We start from the raw sequence: 20,993 nt of genomic DNA, 5'->3' as shown, positions 1-20,993 counted from the left end.
CAATAACCAGCTCGTTCCCTGCGCTCTCCCAATAACCAGCTCGTTCCCTGCGCTCTCCCAATAACCAGCTTGTTCCCTGCGCTCTCCCAATTACCAGCGCGTTCCCTGCGCTCTCCCAATAACCAGCTCGTTCCCTGCGCTCTCCCAATAACCAGCGCGTTCCCTGCGCTCTCCCAATAACCAGCGCGTTCCCTGCGCTCTCCCAATAACCAGCTCGTTCCCTGCGCTCTCCCAATAACCAGCGCGTTCCCTGCGCTCTCCCAATAACCAGCTCATTCCCTGCGCTCTCCCAATAACCAGCGCGTTCCCTGCGCTCTCCCAATAACCAGAGTGTTCCCTGTGCTCTCCCAATAACCAGCTCGTTTCCTGCGCTCTCCCAATAACCAGCGCGTTCCCTGCGCTCTCCCTATTACCAGCGCGTTCCCTGCGCTCCCAATAACCAGCACGTTCCCTGCGCTCTCACAATAACCAGCTCGTTTCCTGTGCTCTCCCAATAACCAGCTCATTCCCTGCGCTCTCCCAATAACCAGCGCGTTCCCTGTGCTCTCCCAATAACCAGCGCGTTCCCTGCGCTCTCCCAATAACCAGCTCGTTCCCTGCGCTCTCCCAATAACCAGCTCAATCCCTGCGCTCTCCCAATAACCAGCTCGTTCCCTGCGCTCTCCCAATAACCAGCTTGTTCCCTGCGCTCTCCCAATTACCAGCGCGTTCCCTGCGCTCTCCCAATAACCAGCTCGTTCCCTGCGCTCTCCCAATAACCAGCGCGTTCCCTGCGCTCTCCCAATAACCAGCGCGTTCCCTGCGCTCTCCCAATAACCAGCTCGTTCCCTGCGCTCTCCAAATAACCAGCGCGTTCCCTGCGCTCTCCCAATAACCAGCTCATTCCCTGCGCTCTCCCAATAACCAGAGTGTTCCCTGTGCTCTCCCAATAACCAGCTCGTTTCCTGCGCTCTCCCAATAACCAGCGCGTTCCCTGCGCTCTCCCTATTACCAGCGCGTTCCCTGCGCTCCCAATAACCAGCACGTTCCCTGCGCTCTCACAATAACCAGCTCGTTTCCTGTGCTCTCCCAATAACCAGCTCATTCCCTGCGCTCTCCCAATAACCAGCGCGTTCCCTGTGCTCTCCCAATAACCAGCGCGTTCCCTGCGCTCTCCCAATAACCAGCACGTTCCCTGTGCTCTCCCAATAACCAGCGTGTTCCCTGTCCTCTCCCAATAACCAGTGCGTTCCCTGTGCTCTCCCAATAACCAGCGCGTTCCCTGTGCTCTCCCAATAACCAGCTCGTTCCCTGCGCTCTCCCAATAAACAGCGCCTTCCCTGCGCTCTCCCAATTACCAGCGCGTTCCCTGCGCTCTCCCAATAACCAGCTCGTTCCCTGCGCTCTCCCAATAACCAGCGCGTTCCCTGCGCTCTCCCAATAACCAGCGCGTTCCCTGCGCTCTCCCAATAACCAGCTCGTTCCCTGCGCTCTCCCAATAACCAGCGCGTTCCCTGCGCTCTCCCAATAACCAGCTCATTCCCTGCGCTCTCCCAATAACCAGCGCGTTCCCTGCGCTCTCCCAATAACCAGAGTGTTCCCTGCGCTCTCCCAATAACCAGCTCGTTTCCTGCGCTCTCCCAATAACCAACGCGTTCCCTGCGCTCTCCCAATAACCAGCGCGTTCCCTGCGCTCTCCCAATAACCAGCGCGTTCCCTGCGCTCCCAATAACCAGTACGTTCCCTGCGCTCTCACAATAACCAGCTCGTTCCCTGCGCTCTCCCAATAACCAGCGCGTTCCCTGCGCTCTCCCAATAACCAGCTCGTTCCCTGCGCTCTCCCAATTACCAGCGCGTTCCCTGCGCTCTCCCAATAACCAGCTCGTTCCCTGCGCTCTCCCAATAACCAGCGCGTTCCCTGCGCTCTCCCAATAACCAGTGCGTTCCCTGCGCTCTCCCAATAACCAGCTCGTTTCCTTTGCTCTCCCAATAACCAGCGCGTTCCCTGTGCTCTCCCAATAACCAGCTCGTTCCCTGCGCTCTCCCAATAAACAGCGCCTTCCCTGCGCTCTCCCAATTACCAGCGCGTTCCCTGCGCTCTCCCAATAACCAGCTCGTTCCCTGCGCTCTCCCAATAACCAGCGCGTTCCCTGTGCTCTCCCAATAAACAGCGCGTTCCCTGCGCTCTCCCAATAACCAGCTCGTTCCCTGCGCTCTCCCAATAACCAGCTCATTCCCTGTGCTCTCCCAATAACCAGCGCGTTCCCTGCGCTCTCCCAATAACCAGCTCGTTCCCTGCGCTCTCCCAATAACCAGCTCGTTCCCTGCGCTCTCCCAATAACCAGCTCGTTCCCTGCGCTCTCCCAATAACCAGCTTGTTCCCTGCGCTCTCCCAATTACCAGCGCGTTCCCTGCGCTCTCCCAATAACCAGCTCGTTCCCTGCGCTCTCCCAATAACCAGCGCGTTCCCTGCGCTCTCCCAATAACCAGCGCGTTCCCTGCGCTCTCCCAATAACCAGCTCGTTCCCTGCGCTCTCCCAATAACCAGCGCGTTCCCTGCGCTCTCCCAATAACCAGCTCATTCCCTGCGCTCTCCCAATAACCAGCGCGTTCCCTGCGCTCTCCCAATAACCAGAGTGTTCCCTGTGCTCTCCCAATAACCAGCTCGTTTCCTGCGCTCTCCCAATAACCAGCGCGTTCCCTGCGCTCTCCCTATTACCAGCGCGTTCCCTGCGCTCCCAATAACCAGCACGTTCCCTGCGCTCTCACAATAACCAGCTCGTTTCCTGTGCTCTCCCAATAACCAGCTCATTCCCTGCGCTCTCCCAATAACCAGCGCGTTCCCTGTGCTCTCCCAATAACCAGCGCGTTCCCTGCGCTCTCCCAATAACCAGCACGTTCCCTGTGCTCTCCCAATAACCAGCGTGTTCCCTGTCCTCTCCCAATAACCAGTGCGTTCCCTGTGCTCTCCCAATAACCAGCGCGTTCCCTGTGCTCTCCCAATAACCAGCTCGTTCCCTGCGCTCTCCCAATAAACAGCGCCTTCCCTGCGCTCTCCCAATTACCAGCGCGTTCCCTGCGCTCTCCCAATAACCAGCTCGTTCCCTGCGCTCTCCCAATAACCAGCGCGTTCCCTGCGCTCTCCCAATAACCAGCGCGTTCCCTGCGCTCTCCCAATAACCAGCTCGTTCCCTGCGCTCTCCCAATAACCAGCGCGTTCCCTGCGCTCTCCCAATAACCAGCTCATTCCCTGCGCTCTCACAATAACCAGCGCGTTCCCTGCGCTCTCCCAATAACCAGAGTGTTCCCTGCGCTCTCCCAATAACCAGCTCGTTTCCTGCGCTCTCCCAATAACCAACGCGTTCCCTGCGCTCTCCCAATAACCAGCGCGTTCCCTGCGCTCTCCCAATAACCAGAGCGTTCCCTGCGCTCCCAATAACCAGCACGTTCCCTGCGCTCTCACAATAACCAGCTCGTTCCCTGCGCTCTCCCAATAACCAGCGCGTTCCCTGTGCTTTCCCAATAACCAGCGCGTTCCCTGCGCTCTCACAATAACCAGCGCGTTCGCTGCGCTCTCCCAATAACCAGCACGTTCCCTTCGCTCTCACAATAACCAGCGCGTTCCCTGTGCTCTCACAATAACCAGCGCGTTCCCTGCGCTCTCCCAATAACCAGCGCGTTCCCTGCGCTCCCAATAACCAGCACGTTCCCTGCGCTCTCACAATAACCAGCTCGTTCCCTGCGCTCTCCCAATAACCAGCGCGTTCCCTGTGCTTTCCCAATAACCAGCGCGTTCCCTGCGCTCTCACAATAACCAGCACGTTCCCTGCGCTCTTCCAATAACCAGCACGTTCCCTTCGCTCTCACAATAACCAGCGCGTTCCCTGTGCTCTCACAATAACCAGCTCATTCCCTGTGCTCTCCCAATAAACAGCGCGTTCCCTGCGCTCTCCCAATAACCAGCTCGTTCCCTGCGCTCTCCCAATAACCAGCTCATTCCCTGCGCTCTCCCAATAACCAGCTCGTTCCCTGCGCTCTCCCAATAACCAGCGCGTTCCCTGCGCTCTCCCAATAACCAGCGCGTTCCCTGCGCTCTCCCAATAACCAGCGCGTTCCCTGCGCTCTCCCAATAACCAGCGTGTTCCCTGTGCTCTCCCAATAACCAGCGCGTTCCCTGCGCTCTCCCAATAACCAGCGCGTTCCCTGCGCTCTCCCAATAACCAGCTCATTCCCTGTGCTCTCCCAATAACCAGCGTGTTCCCTGCGCTCTCCCAATAACCAGCTCATTCCCTGCGCTCTCCCAATAACCAGCTCGTTCCCTGCGCTCTCCCAATAAACAGCGCCTTCCCTGCGCTCTCCCAATTACCAGCGCGTTCCCTGCGCTCTCCCAATAACCAGCTCGTTCCCTGCGCTCTCCCAATAACCAGCGCGTTCCCTGCGCTCTCCCAATAACCAGCGCGTTCCCTGCACTCTCCCAATAACCAGCTCGTTCCCTGCGCTCTCCCAATAACCAGCGCGTTCCCTGCGCTCTCCCAATAACCAGCTCATTCCCTGCGCTCTCCCAATAACCAGCGCGTTCCCTGCGCTCTCCCAATAACCAGAGTGTTCCCTGTGCTCTCCCAATAACCAGCACGTTCCCTGCGCTCTCCCAATAACCAGCGCGTTCCCTGCGCTCCCAATAACCAGCACGTTCCCTGCGCTCTCACAATAACCAGCTCGTTCCCTGCGCTCTCCCAATAACCAGCGCGTTCCCTGTGCTTTCCCAATAACCAGCGCGTTCCCTGCGCTCTCACAATAACCAGCGCGTTCCCTGCGCTCTCCCAATAACCAGCACGTTCCCTTCGCTCTCACAATAACCAGCGCGTTCCCTGTGCTCTCACAATAACCAGCTCATTCCCTGTGCTCTCCCAATAACCAGCGTGTTCCCTGCGCTCTCCCAATAACCAGCTCGTTCCCTGCACTCTCCCAATAACCAGCGCGTTCCTTGCGCTCTCCCAATAACCAGCGCGTTCCCTGCGCTCTCCCAATAACCAGCGCGTTCCCTGCGCTCTCCCAATAACCAGCGTGTTCCCTGTGCTCTCCCAATAACCAGCGCGTTCCCTGCGCTCTCCCAATAACCAGCGCGTTCCCTGCGCTCTCCCAATAACCAGCTCATTCCGTGCTCTCCCAATAACCAGCGTGTTCCCTGCGCTCTCCCAATAACCAGCTCATTCCCTGCGCTCTCCCAATAACCAGCTCATTCCCTGCGCTCTCCCAATAACCAGCGTGTTCCCTGTGCTCTCCCAATAACCAGCGCGTTCCCTGCGCTCTCCCAATAACCAGCTCATTCCCTGCGCTCTCCCAATAACCAGCTCATTCCCTGCGCTCTCCCAATAACCAGCTCATTCCCTGCGCTCTCCCAATAACCAGCTCATTCCCTGCGCTCTCCCAATAACCAGCTCGTTCCCTGCGCTCTCCCAATAACCAGCGCGTTCCCTGCGCTCTCCCAATAACCAGCGCGTTCCCTGCGCTCTCCCAATAACCAGCGCGTTCCCTGCGCTCTCCCAATAACCAGCTCATTCCCTGCGCTCTCCCAATAACCAGCTCGTTCCCTGCGCTTTCCCAATAACCAGCGTGTTCCCTGAGCTCTCCCAATAACCAGCTCATTCCCTGCGCTCTCCCAATAACCAGCTCATTCCCTGCGCTCTCCCAATAACCAGCTCGTTCCCTGCGCTCTCTGTCCTGGTCAGCGCGTTGGTCACTTCCTGCAGGTGAGAGAATGTGTTTAATAAAACCGGCGGCGGGGCTGTTCCGTTAACACCTTGAGTACTAGTCACAATCGGCTGAAGGGGTTAATGTTTCCTGTCTTCAAATATTATTGACATATTTTCCCACATTTTGGAAACCGAGAGTTTTTCCCCGGCACCCAGCAGTGAGCGGTTTAAGGATGCTGGGGTGTAAGGGCCACCTCTGTATATTTGCCCCAGGGGGAGAAACCTCTGTTTCTAAAAATAGAACAGCAATTCCGAGGGCAAATTTGTGTGGTGACAACGCCTGTTGCATGACTTCTTTCTCCTGGGTGATTTAAAGTCCACCAGCCAATCAGATGTCTCGGTGGACAGGCGGGGGGTGGGTGTAAGATTCCACCTGCTCTCAGGGTGCAGCGGGTATAAAGCCGCAGAGTCAGAGTCTCCTGAACACATCACAGAGAGAACCGTCAGCTTCCCGCAGAGAGAACCTGCAGCTTCCCGCAGAGAGAACCGGCAGCTTCCCGCAGAGAGAACCTGCAGCTTCCCGCAGAGAGAACCTGCAGCTTCCCGCAGAGAGAACCTGCAGCTTCCCGCAGAGAGAACCGGCAGCTTCCCGCAGAGAGAACCTGCAGCTTCCCGCAGAGAGAACCGGCAGCTTCCCGCAGAGAGAACCTGCAGCTTCCCGCAGAGAGAACCTGCAGCTTCCCGCAGAGAGAACCTGCAGCTTCCCGCAGAGAGAACCTGCAGCTTCCCGCAGAGAGAACCGGCAGCTTCCCGCAGAGAGAACCTGCAGCTTCCCGCAGAGAGAACCGCAGCTTCCCGCAGAGAGAACCTGCAGCTTCCCGCAGAGAGAACCTGCAGCTTCCCGCAGAGAGAACCTGCAGCTTCCCGCAGAGAGAACCGGCAGCTTCCCGCAGAGAATGGCACGGAGGATGGCTTCGTCCGCACAGCCCTGCTGCTCCTCGCTCTGTCCTCCCTAATCCTGAGTAAGTGGAACTGCTTCTTGTGGCTGCAGGGTTAGTGTCTGGGTGTGTGCGGAGCCCAGGGCTGGATACTATGTTGTCTTCGCTCTTACGTGGCACAGTGGTACCCAGCGGGGCACATGGTTTTCCAGTTATTGCACACTGGGCAGCAGCCCGATGTGGGAAGGGTGGTTAAATCTCATTGGGTTTGGGGGAATGAAAACGACGGGAGAGAAATCTGCTGTTGGGAACAATTCTTGTTAGAGACACCTGCTACTTCAGGCAATGTCAGAGACCAATACCTCATAGAAACTATTTCTCCTTTAATTCTCTCACCACTTCCCCTGTCTCTCTCTCCCCATGTCTCTCTCTCCCCCTGTCTCTCTCTCCACATCTCTCTCTCCCCTGTCTCTCTCTCCCCCTGTCTCTCTCTCCCCTGTCTCTCTCTCCCCCTGTCTCTCTCTCCCCCCCCGTCTCTCTCTCCCCCGTCTCTCTCTCTCCCCCGTCTCTCTCTCCCCCTGTCTCTCTCTCTCCCCCTTCTCTCACTCTCTCCCCGTCTCTCTCTCTCTCCTCCGTCTCTCTCTCCCCAGTCTCTCTCTCCCCAGTCTCTCTCTCTCCCCAGTCCTCTCTCTCCCCTTGTCTCTCTCTCCCCTGTCTCTCTCTCTCCCCTGTCTCTCTCTCTCACCATCTCTCTCTCCCCCGTCTCTCTCTCTCCCCGTCTCTCTCTCCCCCCGTCTCTCTCTCTCCCCCTTCTCTCACTCTCTCTCTCCCCCTTCTCTCGCTCTCTCTCTCCCCCGTCTCTCTCTCTCCTCCGTCTGCCTCCCCATCTCTCTCTCTCCCGTCTCTCTCTCCCCGTCTCTCTCTCCCCTTGTCTCTCTCTCCCCCGTCTCTCTCCCCCTTCTCTCACTCTCGCTTTCCCCCGTCTCTCTCTTCCCCTTCCCTCACTCTCGCTCTCTCCCCCGTCTCTCTCTCTCTCTCCCCCCTTCTCTCACTCTCGCTCTCCCCGTCTCTCTCTCTCTCTCTCTCCGTCTCTCTCCCCATCTCTCTCTCCCCTGTCTCTCTCTCTCCTCCGTCTCTCTCCCCCTGTCTCTCTCTCCCCCCGTCTCTCTCTCCCCCCGTCTCTCTCTCCCCGTCTCTCTCTCCCCCCGTCTCTCTCTCCCCCTGTCTCTCTCTCCCCTGTCTCTCTCTCCCCTGTCTCTCTCTCCCCTGTCTCTCTCTCCCCCTGTCTCTCTCTCCCCCTGTCTCTCCCTCCCGTTTCTCTGTCTCTCTCCCCCACGTTTCTTTTTTTCCCCATGTCTCTCTATCTCTCTCTTGCCCCCCCCATCTCTCTCTATATCCCACCCTCGTCTCTCTCTCTCCCCTCCCGCCCACCCTCTTCTCTCCCCCCCCCCCCCTCCCTGAGTATTATGTTCTCTTTGCTTATCAGGAAGTTAACAAACACAGAAACAACACAATCTGTCTCCTCATTGTTTGTTTCCTAAAAAGCTCCCAGAGCAAGAGATTCAGTGAGAGAGGGCGAGGGTAACAGGGCGAGGGTAACAGGGCGAGGGTAACCGGTCATCACCCGATGCTTCAGCAGTGCCCAGTCCTGTCCCCATACCCGGTGGCGCTGATCAGTCTCAGGATCCCTGAATCTCATAGCTGTGTCCTCATTACACTCCCACCCCCCTCTCCAGCCGCCTACCCTCTCTCCCCTTCTATTCCTCCCCACTCTCTTCCATTGCCCCCCCCCCCTTATCTCAGCTCTCCTCTCCCATCGCCCCCCCCCCCTTATCTCCTCTCCCATCGCCCCCCTTATCTCATCTCATCTCTCCTCTCCCATCGCCCCCCCTTATCTCCTCTCCCATCGCCCCCCCTTATCTCATCTCTCCTCTCCCATTGCCCCCCCTTATCTCCTCTCCCATCGTGCCCTTATCTCATCTCTCCTCTCCCATTTCCCCCCTTCTCATCTCTCCTCTCCCATTGTCCCCCTTCTCATCTCTCCTCTCCCATTGCCCCCCTTCTCATCTCTCCTCTCCCATTGCCCCCCATTATCTCCTCTCCCATCACCGCCCTTATCTCATCTCTCCTCTCCCATTGCCCCCCCTTAACTCCTCTCCCATTGCCCCCTTATCTTATCTCATCTCTCCTCTCCCATTGCCCCCCTTCTCATCTCTCCTCTCCCATCGCCCACCCTTATTTCATTTCTCCTCTTCCATTGGCCCCCCTTATCTCATCTATCCTTTCCCATTGCCCTCATCTCTCTCTCCTCTCCCATCGACCCCCCTTATCATCTCTCCTCTCCCATCGCCCCCTCTTATCTCATCTCTCCTCTCCAGTTCCCCCTCTCTCTCCTCTTCAGTCAACCGCCCTCTCTCTTCTGTTGTGGTCCTCCTCTCCTCTCCCGTCTCGACTCCCATTCCCCCCTCCTCTCTCTCCCTCCCCCATCCTTCTCCACTTCAGTCATCCCCTTTCTCCTGTTGTCTCCCTTCGTTGTCCACCCCATTTTCCCTTGCCCCTCCCCTCCCCCTACTCTTCCTCTCTCATTCTGTGTTCCCACTCTCTCTCCTCTCCCGTCCCCCTGTCTCCCACTCCTCCCCTCTCCCATCCCCCTCTCTCCTCTCCCATCCCCCTCTCTCCCCTCTCCCATCCCCCCTCTCTCTCCTCTCCCATCCCCCCTCTCTCTCCTCTCCCATCCCCCTCTCTCCCTGTCCCCACTCTCTCCCCCTTCCCCCTCTCCCTTTCTCCCCCTCTACCGTCCCCCCTCTCTCCCGCTCTCATGTCCTCCCTTTCCCCTCTCCCCTTTCCACTCTCCCTTGCCCCCTTTCCCTTCCCCCCTCTCCCTTTCCCCTCCCCCTTTTCTCCCCTCTCCCATCCCCCCCTCTCCCATCCCCCCTCTCCCCTTTGAGGCGTCAGACTCTGTATTTTCCATTGGGAGCACCCTGCCCTTACACAAACACTGCGTGTCAGACAGTTGTGCGGTGTTTGCACAGCAGATTAGAACACAAACACACCATAGGGAGGCAGCCCTCAGTGTATCACACCCCAGGGCATGGGGCCTAGTAAACCCTTCCCTCCATATAACACCCAGGAATTGATAAGATCCCTCTGTATAAAGCAGCGTCATACTGTACCTGCACCTTCCCTCCGTATAAAGGCTTTATGCGCCGCCCCTCCTTTGTGACGCTAAACCAAATAATGGAGACCACACAATGTTGGAAGAAAAGGTCACAGCTTTATTTTAACATCCGCTGTTAAAATCCTACCAGCCTGCCCGCCAGCCAAGTATGCTCCATGCAAAATGGGGGGGGGGGGAGATCCTTGCCCAGACAGCCAGCAATCGGCCCGCTCCCTCCCCCCGCCCGTAGCATGTGAATGGGGGGGAGATCCTTGCCCAGACAGCCAGCAATTGGCCCGCTCCCTCCCCCCCGCCCGTATCATGTGCATGGGGGGGAGATCCCTGCCGACAGCCAGCAATTGGCCCGCTCCCTCCCCCCGCCCAAAAGCACTGTAAAATGGGAGGGGGAGATCCTCATTCAGCCGATGTTGGGCTGCTTCCCTCCCCCTCCCGCCCCTAGGGTCAGCTTAGGCCCAGCCCTGAAGCTGGCGCCCAGCCTTTTACCAGCGTTGATTGGGCATAGGCCGGCCCGGCCCTACAGCCGGCGCCTCCAGCCTGCAGCGCTGTTCTAGGGGCTCCAGCTGAGGGACAGACCCTAAAGTCCTCGCCCTTTCTCCGTCTCGTGAGCTTGGCTGGCGCGGCAGCTCCGCTGTGACGAGGAGACAAACTGCTCCTGTGTGATACAAATCATGTTAATATAACATTCCAACAGTTTAATACAATAGCAAAACATTGGGGGTGGGTGGGAATTCCGTTAGCTCTGTCTCTCTCCCCTGGGGCCCCACTCTTTATACCCTCTCCCCCCTCCCCCTGCATGGGAGGGGACAAGCAGCCTTCCCACTCCGTGTGGGAAGGGGGAGGGGGGTTAGCCGACCCCCCCCCCCCTACCAGCTCTCGCCAATCAGGACGTCGCAGCCCTTAAGGAGCCTACGACCCCATGCTGGGGCCTCTGCCTCTTCACAACTGCGGAAGGTTATAATATGATACAGAAAAGGTGAGGAAACGTGGGAGATTCCAGTTGTGGAGGACCAGGGACATTTATGGCTCAGTCTCTGCTCTGCGCTCTGCGCTCTGCGCTTTGCGCTCTGCACTCTGCGGTATGCACTCTGCACTTGACTGCGCTCTGCACTCGGCTCTGCGCTCTGCACTCGGCTCTGCGCTCTGCACTCAGCTCTACGCTCTGCACCTTGGCTTTGCACTCGTCTATGTGCTCTGCACCCGGCTCTGCGCTCTGCACTCGGCTCTGCGCTCTGCACTCGTCTATGTGCTCTGCACTCGGCTCTGCGCTCTGCACTCGTCTATGTGCTCTGCACTTGGCTCAGCACTCTGCACTCGGCTCTGCACTCTGCGCTCTGCACTTGGCTCTGCACTCGGCTCTGCACTCTGCACTCGGCTCTGCACTCGGCTCTGCGCTCTGCAATCGGCTCTGCGCTCTGCACTCAGCTCTACGCTCTGCACCATGGCTTTGCACTCGTCTATGTGCTCTGCACCCGGCTCTGCGCTCTGCACTCGGCTCTGCACTCGGCTCTGCGCTCTGCACTTGTCTATGTGCTCTGCACTTGGCTCTGCGCTCTGCACTCGTCTATGTGCTCTGCACTTGGCTCTGCACTCTGCGCTCTGCACTTGGCTCTGCACTCTGCACTCGGCTCTGCACTCTGCACTCGGCTCTGTGTATTCTGGGCTTTATGGCTGCTCACATCTGCTCGGATTATTGGATCTGTAACTGGAAAAACCACAACTAGTAACGCAGGTAACGTCCGAGCAGAGAGTGTGTGCTATACACAGGTACGTTATACACCCTGCAGTGTTACATTGAGGGGGTGTCCTTGTATAAAGCCGCTTTATACACAGGTACGTTATACATCCTGCAGTGTTACATTGAGGGGGTGTCCTTGTATAAAGCCGCTCTATACACAGGTACGTTATACACCCTGCAGTGTTACATTGAGGGGGTGTCCTTGTATAAAGCCGCTTTATACACAGGTACGTTATACACCCTGCAGTGTTACATTGAGGGGGTGTCCTTGTATAAAGCTGCTCTATACACAGATACGTTATACACCCTGCAGTGTTACATTGAGGGGGTGTCCTTGTATAAAGCCGCTTTATACACAGGTACGTTATACACCCTGCAGTGTTACATTGAGGGGGTGTCCTTGTATAAAGCCGCTCTATACACAGGTACGTTATATACCCTGCAGTGTTACATTGAGGGGGTGTCCTTGTATAAAGCCGCTTTATACACAGGTACGTTATACACCCTGCAGTGTTACATTGAGGGGGTGTCCTTGTATAAAGCCGCTTTATACACAGGTACGTTATACATCCTGCACTGTTACATTGAGGGGGTGTCCTTGTATAAAGCCGCTCTATACACAGGTACGTTATACACCCTGCAGTGTTACATTGAGGGGGTGTCCTTGTATAAAGCCGCTTTATACACAGGTACGTTATACTAGAAGCTCACCCCTCTCCTCCCCGTGCTCACCCCTCTCCTCCCCCTGCTCACCCCTCTCCTCCCCCTGCTCACCCCTCTCCTCCCCCTGCTCACCCCTCTCCTCCCCCTGCTCACCCCTCTCCTCCCCCTGCTCATCCCTCTCCTCACCCCTCTCCTCCCCCTGCTCACCCCTCTCCTCCCCCTGCTCACCCCTCTCCTCCCCTCCTCACCCCTCTCCTCCCCCTGCTCACCCCTCTCCTCCCCCTGCTCACCCCTCTCCTCCCCCTGCTCACCCCTCTCCTCCCCCTGCTCGCCCCTCTCCTCCCCCTGCTCGCCCCTCTCCTCCCCCTGCTCGCCCCTCTCCTCCCCCTGCTCGCCCCTCTCCTCCCCCTGCTCGCCCCTCTCCTCCCCCTGCTCACCCCTCTCTCCCCCTCTCCCTGCTGCTCCCCCCTCTCCCTGCTGCTCACCTCTCTCCCTGCTGCTCACCTCTCTCCCTGCTGCTCACCCCTCTCCCTGCTGCTCAATCCTCTCCCCCCCTGCTCACCCCTCTCCCTGCTGCTCAACCCTCTCCCCCCCTGCTCACCCGTCTCCTCCTGCTCACTCCTCTCCACCCCTGATTCCCCCTCTCCCTGCTGCTCACCCCTCTCCCTGCTGCTCAACCCTCTCCCCCCCTGCTCACCCCTCTCCCCCCTGCTCACCCGTCTCCCCCTGCTCACTCCTCTCCGCCCCTGCTTCCCCCTCTCCCTGCTGCTCACCCTCTCCCCCCTGCTTCCCCCTCTCCCTGCTGCTCACCCCTCTCCCCCCCTGCTCACTCCTCTCCCCCCTGCTTCCCCCTCTCCCAGCTGCTCACCCCTCTCCCCCCTGCTTCCCCCTCTCCCTGCTGCTCACCCCTCTCCCCCCCCTGCACACCCCTCTCCCCCCCCTGCACACCCCTCTCCCCTCCTGCTCACCCCTCTCCCCCTGCTCACCCCTCTCCCCCTGCTCACCCTCTCTCCTTCTCTCCCTGCTGCTCACTCCTCTCCTCCCCTGCTCACCCCTCTCCCTGCTGCTCACCCCTCCCCCCCTGCTCACCCCTCCCCCTGCTCACCCCTCCCCCCCTGCTCACCCCTCCCCCTCCCTGATCACCCCTCTCCCCCCTGCTCACTCCTCTCCCCCCCTGCTCACTCCTCTCCTCCTCTGCTCACTCCTCTCCTCCTCTGCTCACTCCTCTCCCTGCTGCTCACCCCTCTCCTCCCCCTGCTCACCCCTCTCCTCCCCCTGCTCACCCCTCTCCTCCCCCTGCTCACCCCTCTCCTCCCCCTGCTCACCCCTCTCCTCCCCTTGCTCACCCCTCTCCCCCCCTGCTCACCCCTCTCCTCCTCTGCTCACCCCTCTCCTCCTCTGCTCACCCCTCTCCATGCTGCTCACTGGCTCTGCTTTAATTCTTGGGATTCTGTGCAGGATTTATGGGTCACTGAACAAACACAGACACGATGAGTCACTGATCCTCCTGCAGGGTTTGGGAAATTGTCTGTTTATTGTATGCTCCCTGCACCCCTAAACCCCTTCCCCCACCCTGCACCCCTAAACGCCTTCCCCACCCTTCACCCCCAACCCCCTCCCCGCCCTGCACCCCCAACCCCCTCCCTGCACCGCTAAACCCCTGCACCCCCTTCCCCTGCCCTGCACCCCTAAACCCCTTCCCCAAACCCCCAACCCTCCAACCTGCACCCCTAAACCCCTTCCCCCTCCCTGCACCTCTGCCCTGTGCCCTGCACCTGCTCCCTGCCCTACACACCCAACCCCCTACCTGCTCTTCCTGCCTCCCCCGGCCTGCACCCCCAACGCCCGCTCTGTGATGACTGAATAGATCAATGCGGTCACCATCGTCTCCTGCTCTGCAGAAGGTCGCTCCAGATACATGTGGTCAGATCATGTTATTTTAATATATAGATTTACTATCGTACTCTTATCAATGTCACAGCAATACCAGTGTCACAGCAATACCAGTGTCACAGCAATACCAGTGTCACAGCAATACCAGTGTCACAGCAATACCAGTGTCACAGCAATACCAGTGTCACAGCAATACCAGTGTCACAGCAAATCCAGTGTCACAGCAAATCCAGTGTCACAGCAAATCCAGTGTCACAGCAATACCAGTGTCACACCAATACCAGTGTCACACCAATACCAGTGTCACAGTGCACAATCAGCACCAGTACCAGTACCAGTGTCAAACCAATACCAGTGTCACAGTGCACAATCGGTACCAGTACCAGTACTAGTACCAGTGTCAGACCAATCCCAGTGTCAGACCAATCCCAGTGTCACACCAATACCAGTGTCACACCAATACCAGTGTCACACCAATACCAGTGTCACACCAATACCAGTGTCACACCAATACCAGTGTCACACCAATACCAGTGTCACAGTGCAGAATCAGTGACCAAGCGCAAACTGTTGAGTTTTAAAGCTGTGTATGAGTGGGTTTTCTGATTCTGCACTTCCTTGTCCAGGTTTAGCTGTATAAAGCTGCATAATTCTCTGGCCGAAAGCTATAGAGAAGCATCTTTGTTTAGCATGGAGCCGAAGCTAAAAGTGACACCCTGTGCGTGCTCATCATTACCCAGAATCCTTATCTGCAGTGTGATCTCTGTGCCTGCAGGCCCCCCCTGTGCCGCAGACCCCCCTGTGCCGCAGACCCCCCTGTGCCGCAGCCCCCCCCCCCCCCGTCCCGCAGGCATTCCCCCTGTCCCGCAGAGCCCCCCCAAACACACGGGGTGAGAGCACCCTCACTGCAAACACATGGGGTGAGAGCACCCTCACTGCAAACACACGGGGTGAGAGCACCCTCACTGCAAACATACAGGGTGAGAGCACCCTCACTGCAAACACACGGGGTGAGAGCACCCTCACTGCAAACAAACGGGGTGACAGCACCCTCACTGCAAACACACGGGGTGAGAGCACCCTCACTGCAAACACACGGGGTGAGAGCACCCTCACTGCAAACATACGGGGTGAGAGCACCCTCACTGCAAACACACGGGGTGAGAGCACCCTCACTGCAAACACATGGGGTGAGAGCACCCTCACTACAAACATACAGGGTGAGAGCACCCTCACTGCAAACACACGGGGTGAGAGCACCCTCACTGCAAACACACGGGGTGAGAGCACCCTCACTGCAAACACACGGGGTGAGAGCACCCTCACTGCAAACATACGGGGTGAGAGCACCCTCACTGCAAACACACGGGGTGAGAGCACCCTCACTGCAAACACATGGGGTGAGAGCACCCTCACTACAAACATACAGGGTGAGAGCACCCTCACTGCAAACACACGGGGTGAGAGCACCCTCACTGCAAACACACGGGGTGAGAGCACCCTCACTGCAAACACACGGGGTGAGAGAACCCTCACTGCAAACACACGGGGTGAGAGCACCCTCACTGCAAACACACGGGGTGAGAGCACCCTCACTGCAAACACACGGGGTGAGAGCACCCTCACTGCAAACACACGGGGTGAGAGCACCCTCACTGCAAACACACGGGGTGAGAGCACCCTCACTGCAAACACACGGGGTGAGAGCACCCTCACTGCAAACACACGGGGTGAGAGCACCCTCACTGCAAACACACGGGGTGAGAGCACCCTCACTGCAAACACACGGGGTGAGAGCACCCTCACTGCAAACACACGGGGTGAGAGCACCCTCACTGCAAACACACGGGGTGAGAGCACCCTCTCTGCAAACACACGGGGTGAGAGCACCCTCACTGCAAACACACGGGGTGAGAGCACCCTCACTGCAAACACACGGGGTGAGAGCACCCTCACTGCAAACACACGGGGTAAGGCCCTGACCCAGAAACTCTTATGCAAGTCAATGCCACTTTACTGTCGCGTTTATATTAACCCCTGCAGTGCGTCCGGGGGTAATATCCCATCACATTGGCCTCTCCCCTGCCATTAGACATCACATTGTATCCCTGACACCTCAGCTCTCCCTGAGCCGTGACAGGAAAGAATAACAGCGCGAGGCGAGGACAGGCGGGTCAGAGCCCCAATAACAACATGGCCATGTTTGGAGAGAAGCTCTAACTGCTGCCCTGTACTATACTGCCCTGTACTGCCCTGCCCTGTACTATACTGCCCTGTACTGCCCTGCCCTGTACTGCCCTGCCCTGTACTATACTGCCCTGTACTATACTGCCCTGTACTATACTGCCCTGTACTGCCCTGCCCTGTACTATACTGCCCTGTACTGCCCTGCCCTGTACTGCCCTGCCCTGTACTATACTGCCCTGTACTATACTGCCCTGTACTATACTGCCCTGTACTGCCCTGCCCTGCCCTGCCCTGCCCTGTACTGCCCTGCCCTGTACTATACTGCCCTGTACTATACTGCCCTGTACTATACTGCCCTGTACTGCCCTGCCCTGCCCTGCCCTGCCCTGTACTATACTGCCCTGTACTATACTGCCCTGCCCTGTACTATACTGCCCTGTACTATACTGCCCTGTACTATACTGCCCTGCCCTGTACTATACTGCCCTGTACTATACTGCCCTGTACTATACTGCCCTGCCCTGTACTATACTGCCCTGTACTATACTGCCCTGCCCTGTACTATACTGCCCTGTACTATACTGCCCTGTACTATACTGCCCTGCCCTATACTATACTGCCCTGTACTATACTGCCCTGTACTATACTGCCCTGCCCTGTACTATACTGCCCTGTACTATACTGCCCTGCCCTGTACTATACTGCCCTGCTCTGTACTATACTGCCCTGCCATTTACTGCCTTGTACTATACTGCCCTGTACTATACTGCCCTGTACTATACTGCCCTGTACTATACTGCCCTGCCCTGTACTATACTGCCCTGTACTATACTGCCCTGCCCTGTACTATACTGCCCTGTACTATACTGCCCTGTACTATACTGCCCTGCCCTGTACTATACTGCCCTGTACTATACTGCCCTGTACTATACTGCCCTGCCCTGTACTATACTGCCCTGTACTGTACTGCCCTGCCCTGTACTATACTGCCCTGCTCTGTACTATACTGCCCTGCCATTTACTGCCTTGTACTATACTGCCCTGTACTATACTGCCCTGTACTATACTGCCCTGCCCTGTACTATACTGCCCTGCCCTGTACTATACTGCCCTGCCATTTACTGCCTTGTACTATACTGCCCTGCCGTTTACTGCCCTGTACTATACTGCCCTGCCTTTTACTGCCCTGCCTTTTACTGCCCTGCCGTTTACTGCCCTGTACTATACTGCCCTGTACTATACTGCCCTGCCGTTTACAGCCCTGTACTATACTGCCCTGCCGTTTACTGCCCTGTACTATACTGCCCTGCCTTTTACTGCCCTGCCGTTTACTGCCCTGTACTATACTGCCCTGTACTATACTGCCCTGCCCTGTACTGTCCTGTACTATACTGCCCTGTACTATACTGCCCTGTACTATATTGCCCTGTCGTTTACTGCCCTGTAATATACTGCCCTGCCCTGTACTGCCCTGTACTATACTGCCCTGCCCTGCCGTTTACTGCCCTGTACTATACTGCCCTGTACTATACTGCCCTGTACTATACTGTACTTCCGTGCCTTGTACTGCCCTGTACTTCCCTGCCCTGTACTATACTGCACTTCCCTGCCCTGTACTTCCCTGTCCTGTACTGCCCTGTACTATACTGCCCTGTACTATACTGTACTTCCCTGTCCTGTACTGCCCTGTACTATACTGCCCTGTCCTGTACTATACTGTACTTCCCTGCCCTGTACTGCCCTGTACTATACTGTACTTCCCTGCCCTGTACTTCCCTGCCCTGTACTGCCCTGTACTATACTGCCCTGTCCTGTACTATACTGTACTTCCCTGCCCTGTTCTGCCCTGCACTATACTGTACTTCCCTGCCCTGTACTATACTGCACTTCCCTGCCCTGTACTGCCCTGGACTATACTGCCCTGTCCTGTACTATACTGTACTGCCCTGTACTGCCCTGCCCTGTACTATACTGACTTCTCTGCCCTGTACTATACTGTACTTCTCTGCCCTGCACTGTACTGCCCTGTACCATACTGTACTTCTCTGCCCTGTACTATACTGTACTTCTCTGCCCTGTACTATACTGTACTTCTCTGCCATGTACTATACTGTACTATACTGCCCTGTACTATACTGCCCTGTACTATACTTTACTTCTCTGCCCTGTACTATACTGTACTTCTCTGCCCTGTACTATACTGTACTTCTCTGCCCTGTACTATAATGTACTTCTCTGCCATGTACTATACTGTACTATACTGCCCTGTACTATACTGCCCTGTACTATACTGCCCTGTACTATACTGCCCTGTACTATACTTTACTTCTCTGCCCTGTACTATACTGACTTCTCTGCCCTGTACCATACTGTACTTCTCTGCCATGTACTATACTGTACTATACTGCCCTGTACTATACTGCCCTGTACTATACTTTACTTCTCTGCCCTGTACTATACTGTACTTCTCTGCCCTGTACTATACTGTACTTCTCTGCCCTGTACTATACTGTACTTCTCTGCCATGTACTATACTGTACTATACTGCCCTGTACTATACTTTACTTCTCTGCCCTGTACTATACTTTACTTCTCTGCCCTGTACCATACTGTACTTCTCTGCCCTGTACCATACTGTACTTCTCTGCCCTGCACCATACTGTACTTCTCTGCCCTGTACCATACTGTACTTCTCTGCCCTGCACCATACTGTACTTCTCTGCCCTGCACCATACTGTACTTCTCTGCCCTGCACCATACTGTACTTCTCTGCCCTGCACCATACTGTACTTCACTGCCCTGTACCATACTGCCCTGTACTGCCCTGTACTATACTGCCCTGTCCTGTACTATACTGTACTGCCCTGTACTGCCCTGCACCATACTGTACTTCTCTGCCCTGTACTATACTGACTTCTCTGCCCTGTACTATACTGACTTCTCTGCCCTGTACTATACTTTACTTCTCTGCCCTGCACCATACTGTACTTCTCTGCCCTGTACCATACTGTACTTCTCTGCCCTGTACCATACTGTACTTCTCTGCCCTGTACCATACTGTACTTCTCTGCCCTGCACCATACTGTACTTCTCTGCCCTGTACCATACTGTACTTCTCTGCCCTGTACCATACTGCCCTGTCCTGTACTTCTCTGCCCTGTACCATACTGCCCTGTACCATACTGCCCTGTACCATACTGCCCTGTCCTGTACTTCTCTGCCCTGTACCATACTGCCCTGTCCTGTACTGTACTTCTCTGCCCTGTACTATACTGCACTGCCCTGCCCTGTACGTCCCATGTGTAATTGTGTCTGTTACACTGGTACACTGCTTGTTACACTGGTACACTGTTTTTACACTGGTGCACTGTTTGATACACTGCGTGTTACACTGTTACAGTGTTTGTTATACTGTTATACTGCTACACTATTACACGGGTTGTTACACTGTTACATTGTTATACTGTTACACTGTTTGGTGCATTGATTGTTACACTGTGACTGTTTGTTATACTGTTATACTCTTACATTGTTACATTGCTTGTTACACTGCTTGTCACATTGTTACATTGCTTGTCACACTGTTACACTGTGTGTTACACTGCTTGTCACACTGTTACACTGTGTGTTACACTGCTTGTCGCATGTTTACACTGTGTGTTACACTGCTTGTCACACTGTGTGTTACACTGCTTGTCACATGGTTACACTGTGTGTTACACTGCTTGTCACACTGTGTGTTACACTGCTTGTCACATGGTTACACTGTGTGTTACACTGCTTGTCACACTGTTACACTGTGTGTTACACTGCTTGTCGCATGGTTACACTGTGTGTTACAATGCTTGTCACACTGTGTGTTACACTGCTTGTCACACGGTTACACTGTGTGTTACACTGCTTGTCACACTGTTACACTGCTTGTTACACTGCTTGTCACACTGTTACATTGTTTGTTATACTGTTACACTGCTTGTCACACTGTTACACTGTGTGTTACACTGCTTGTTACACTGTGTTAGACTGCTTGTTACACTGTGTGTTACACTGCTTGTCACACTGTGTGTTACACTGCTTGTCACACTGTTACACTGTGTGTTACACTGCTTGTCACACTGTTACACTGTGTGTTACACTGCTTGTCACACTGTTACACTGCTTGTCACACTGTTACACTGCTTGTCACACTGTTACACTGCTTGTCACACTGTTACACTGTGTGTTACACTGCTTGTCACACTGTTACATTGTTGGTTATACTGTTAAACTGTTACATACTTCAAGCATTTGCTCATTTAAAACATTTTTTTTAGGGGCAAGTACTGAAAGTACTAGTGTATCTACATCATCTCCCACAAGTACTGCTAATACCACGGAATCTACATCAGCACCCGCAAGTACTGCTAATACCACGGAATCTACATCAGCACCCACAAGTACTGCTAATACCACTGAATCTACATCAGCTCCTACAGGTACTCATAATACCACTGTGCGTGCTCATCATTACCCAGAATCCTTATCTGCAGTGTGATCTCTGTGCCTGCAGGCCCCCCCTGTGCCGCAGACCCCCCTGTGCCGCAGACCCCCCTGTGCCGCAGCCCCCCCCCCCGTCCCGCAGGCATTCCCCCTGTCCCGCGGCCTCCCCTCTGTCCCGCAGAGCCCCCCCAAACACACGGGGTGAGAGCACCCTCACTGCAAACACATGGGGGAGAGCACCCTCACTG

General features: G+C 56.0%; 1 protein-coding gene across 1 annotated transcript in view; it reads left to right on the top strand.

Moving 5' to 3' along the window:
• Positions 1–20,993, top strand: part of LOC142499980 (uncharacterized) — a 76,042-nt gene that overhangs the window by 27,344 nt on the left and 27,705 nt on the right. Inside the window, exons 3-5 of the mRNA XM_075610037.1 lie at positions 6,116–6,495; positions 6,564–6,694; positions 20,580–20,741. Of these exons, the coding sequence (XP_075466152.1) occupies positions 6,116–6,495; positions 6,564–6,694; positions 20,580–20,741 (673 nt within the window). The remainder of the gene's footprint in view (positions 1–6,115; positions 6,496–6,563; positions 6,695–20,579; positions 20,742–20,993) is intronic.

The sequence above is a fragment of the Ascaphus truei genome, chromosome 7, assembly GCF_040206685.1.
Source record: "Ascaphus truei isolate aAscTru1 chromosome 7, aAscTru1.hap1, whole genome shotgun sequence".
Taxonomy (NCBI): domain Eukaryota; kingdom Metazoa; phylum Chordata; class Amphibia; order Anura; family Ascaphidae; genus Ascaphus; species Ascaphus truei.
Note: the sequence above shows the minus strand (reverse complement) of the source record. Positions and strands in the feature narration are given on the sequence as shown.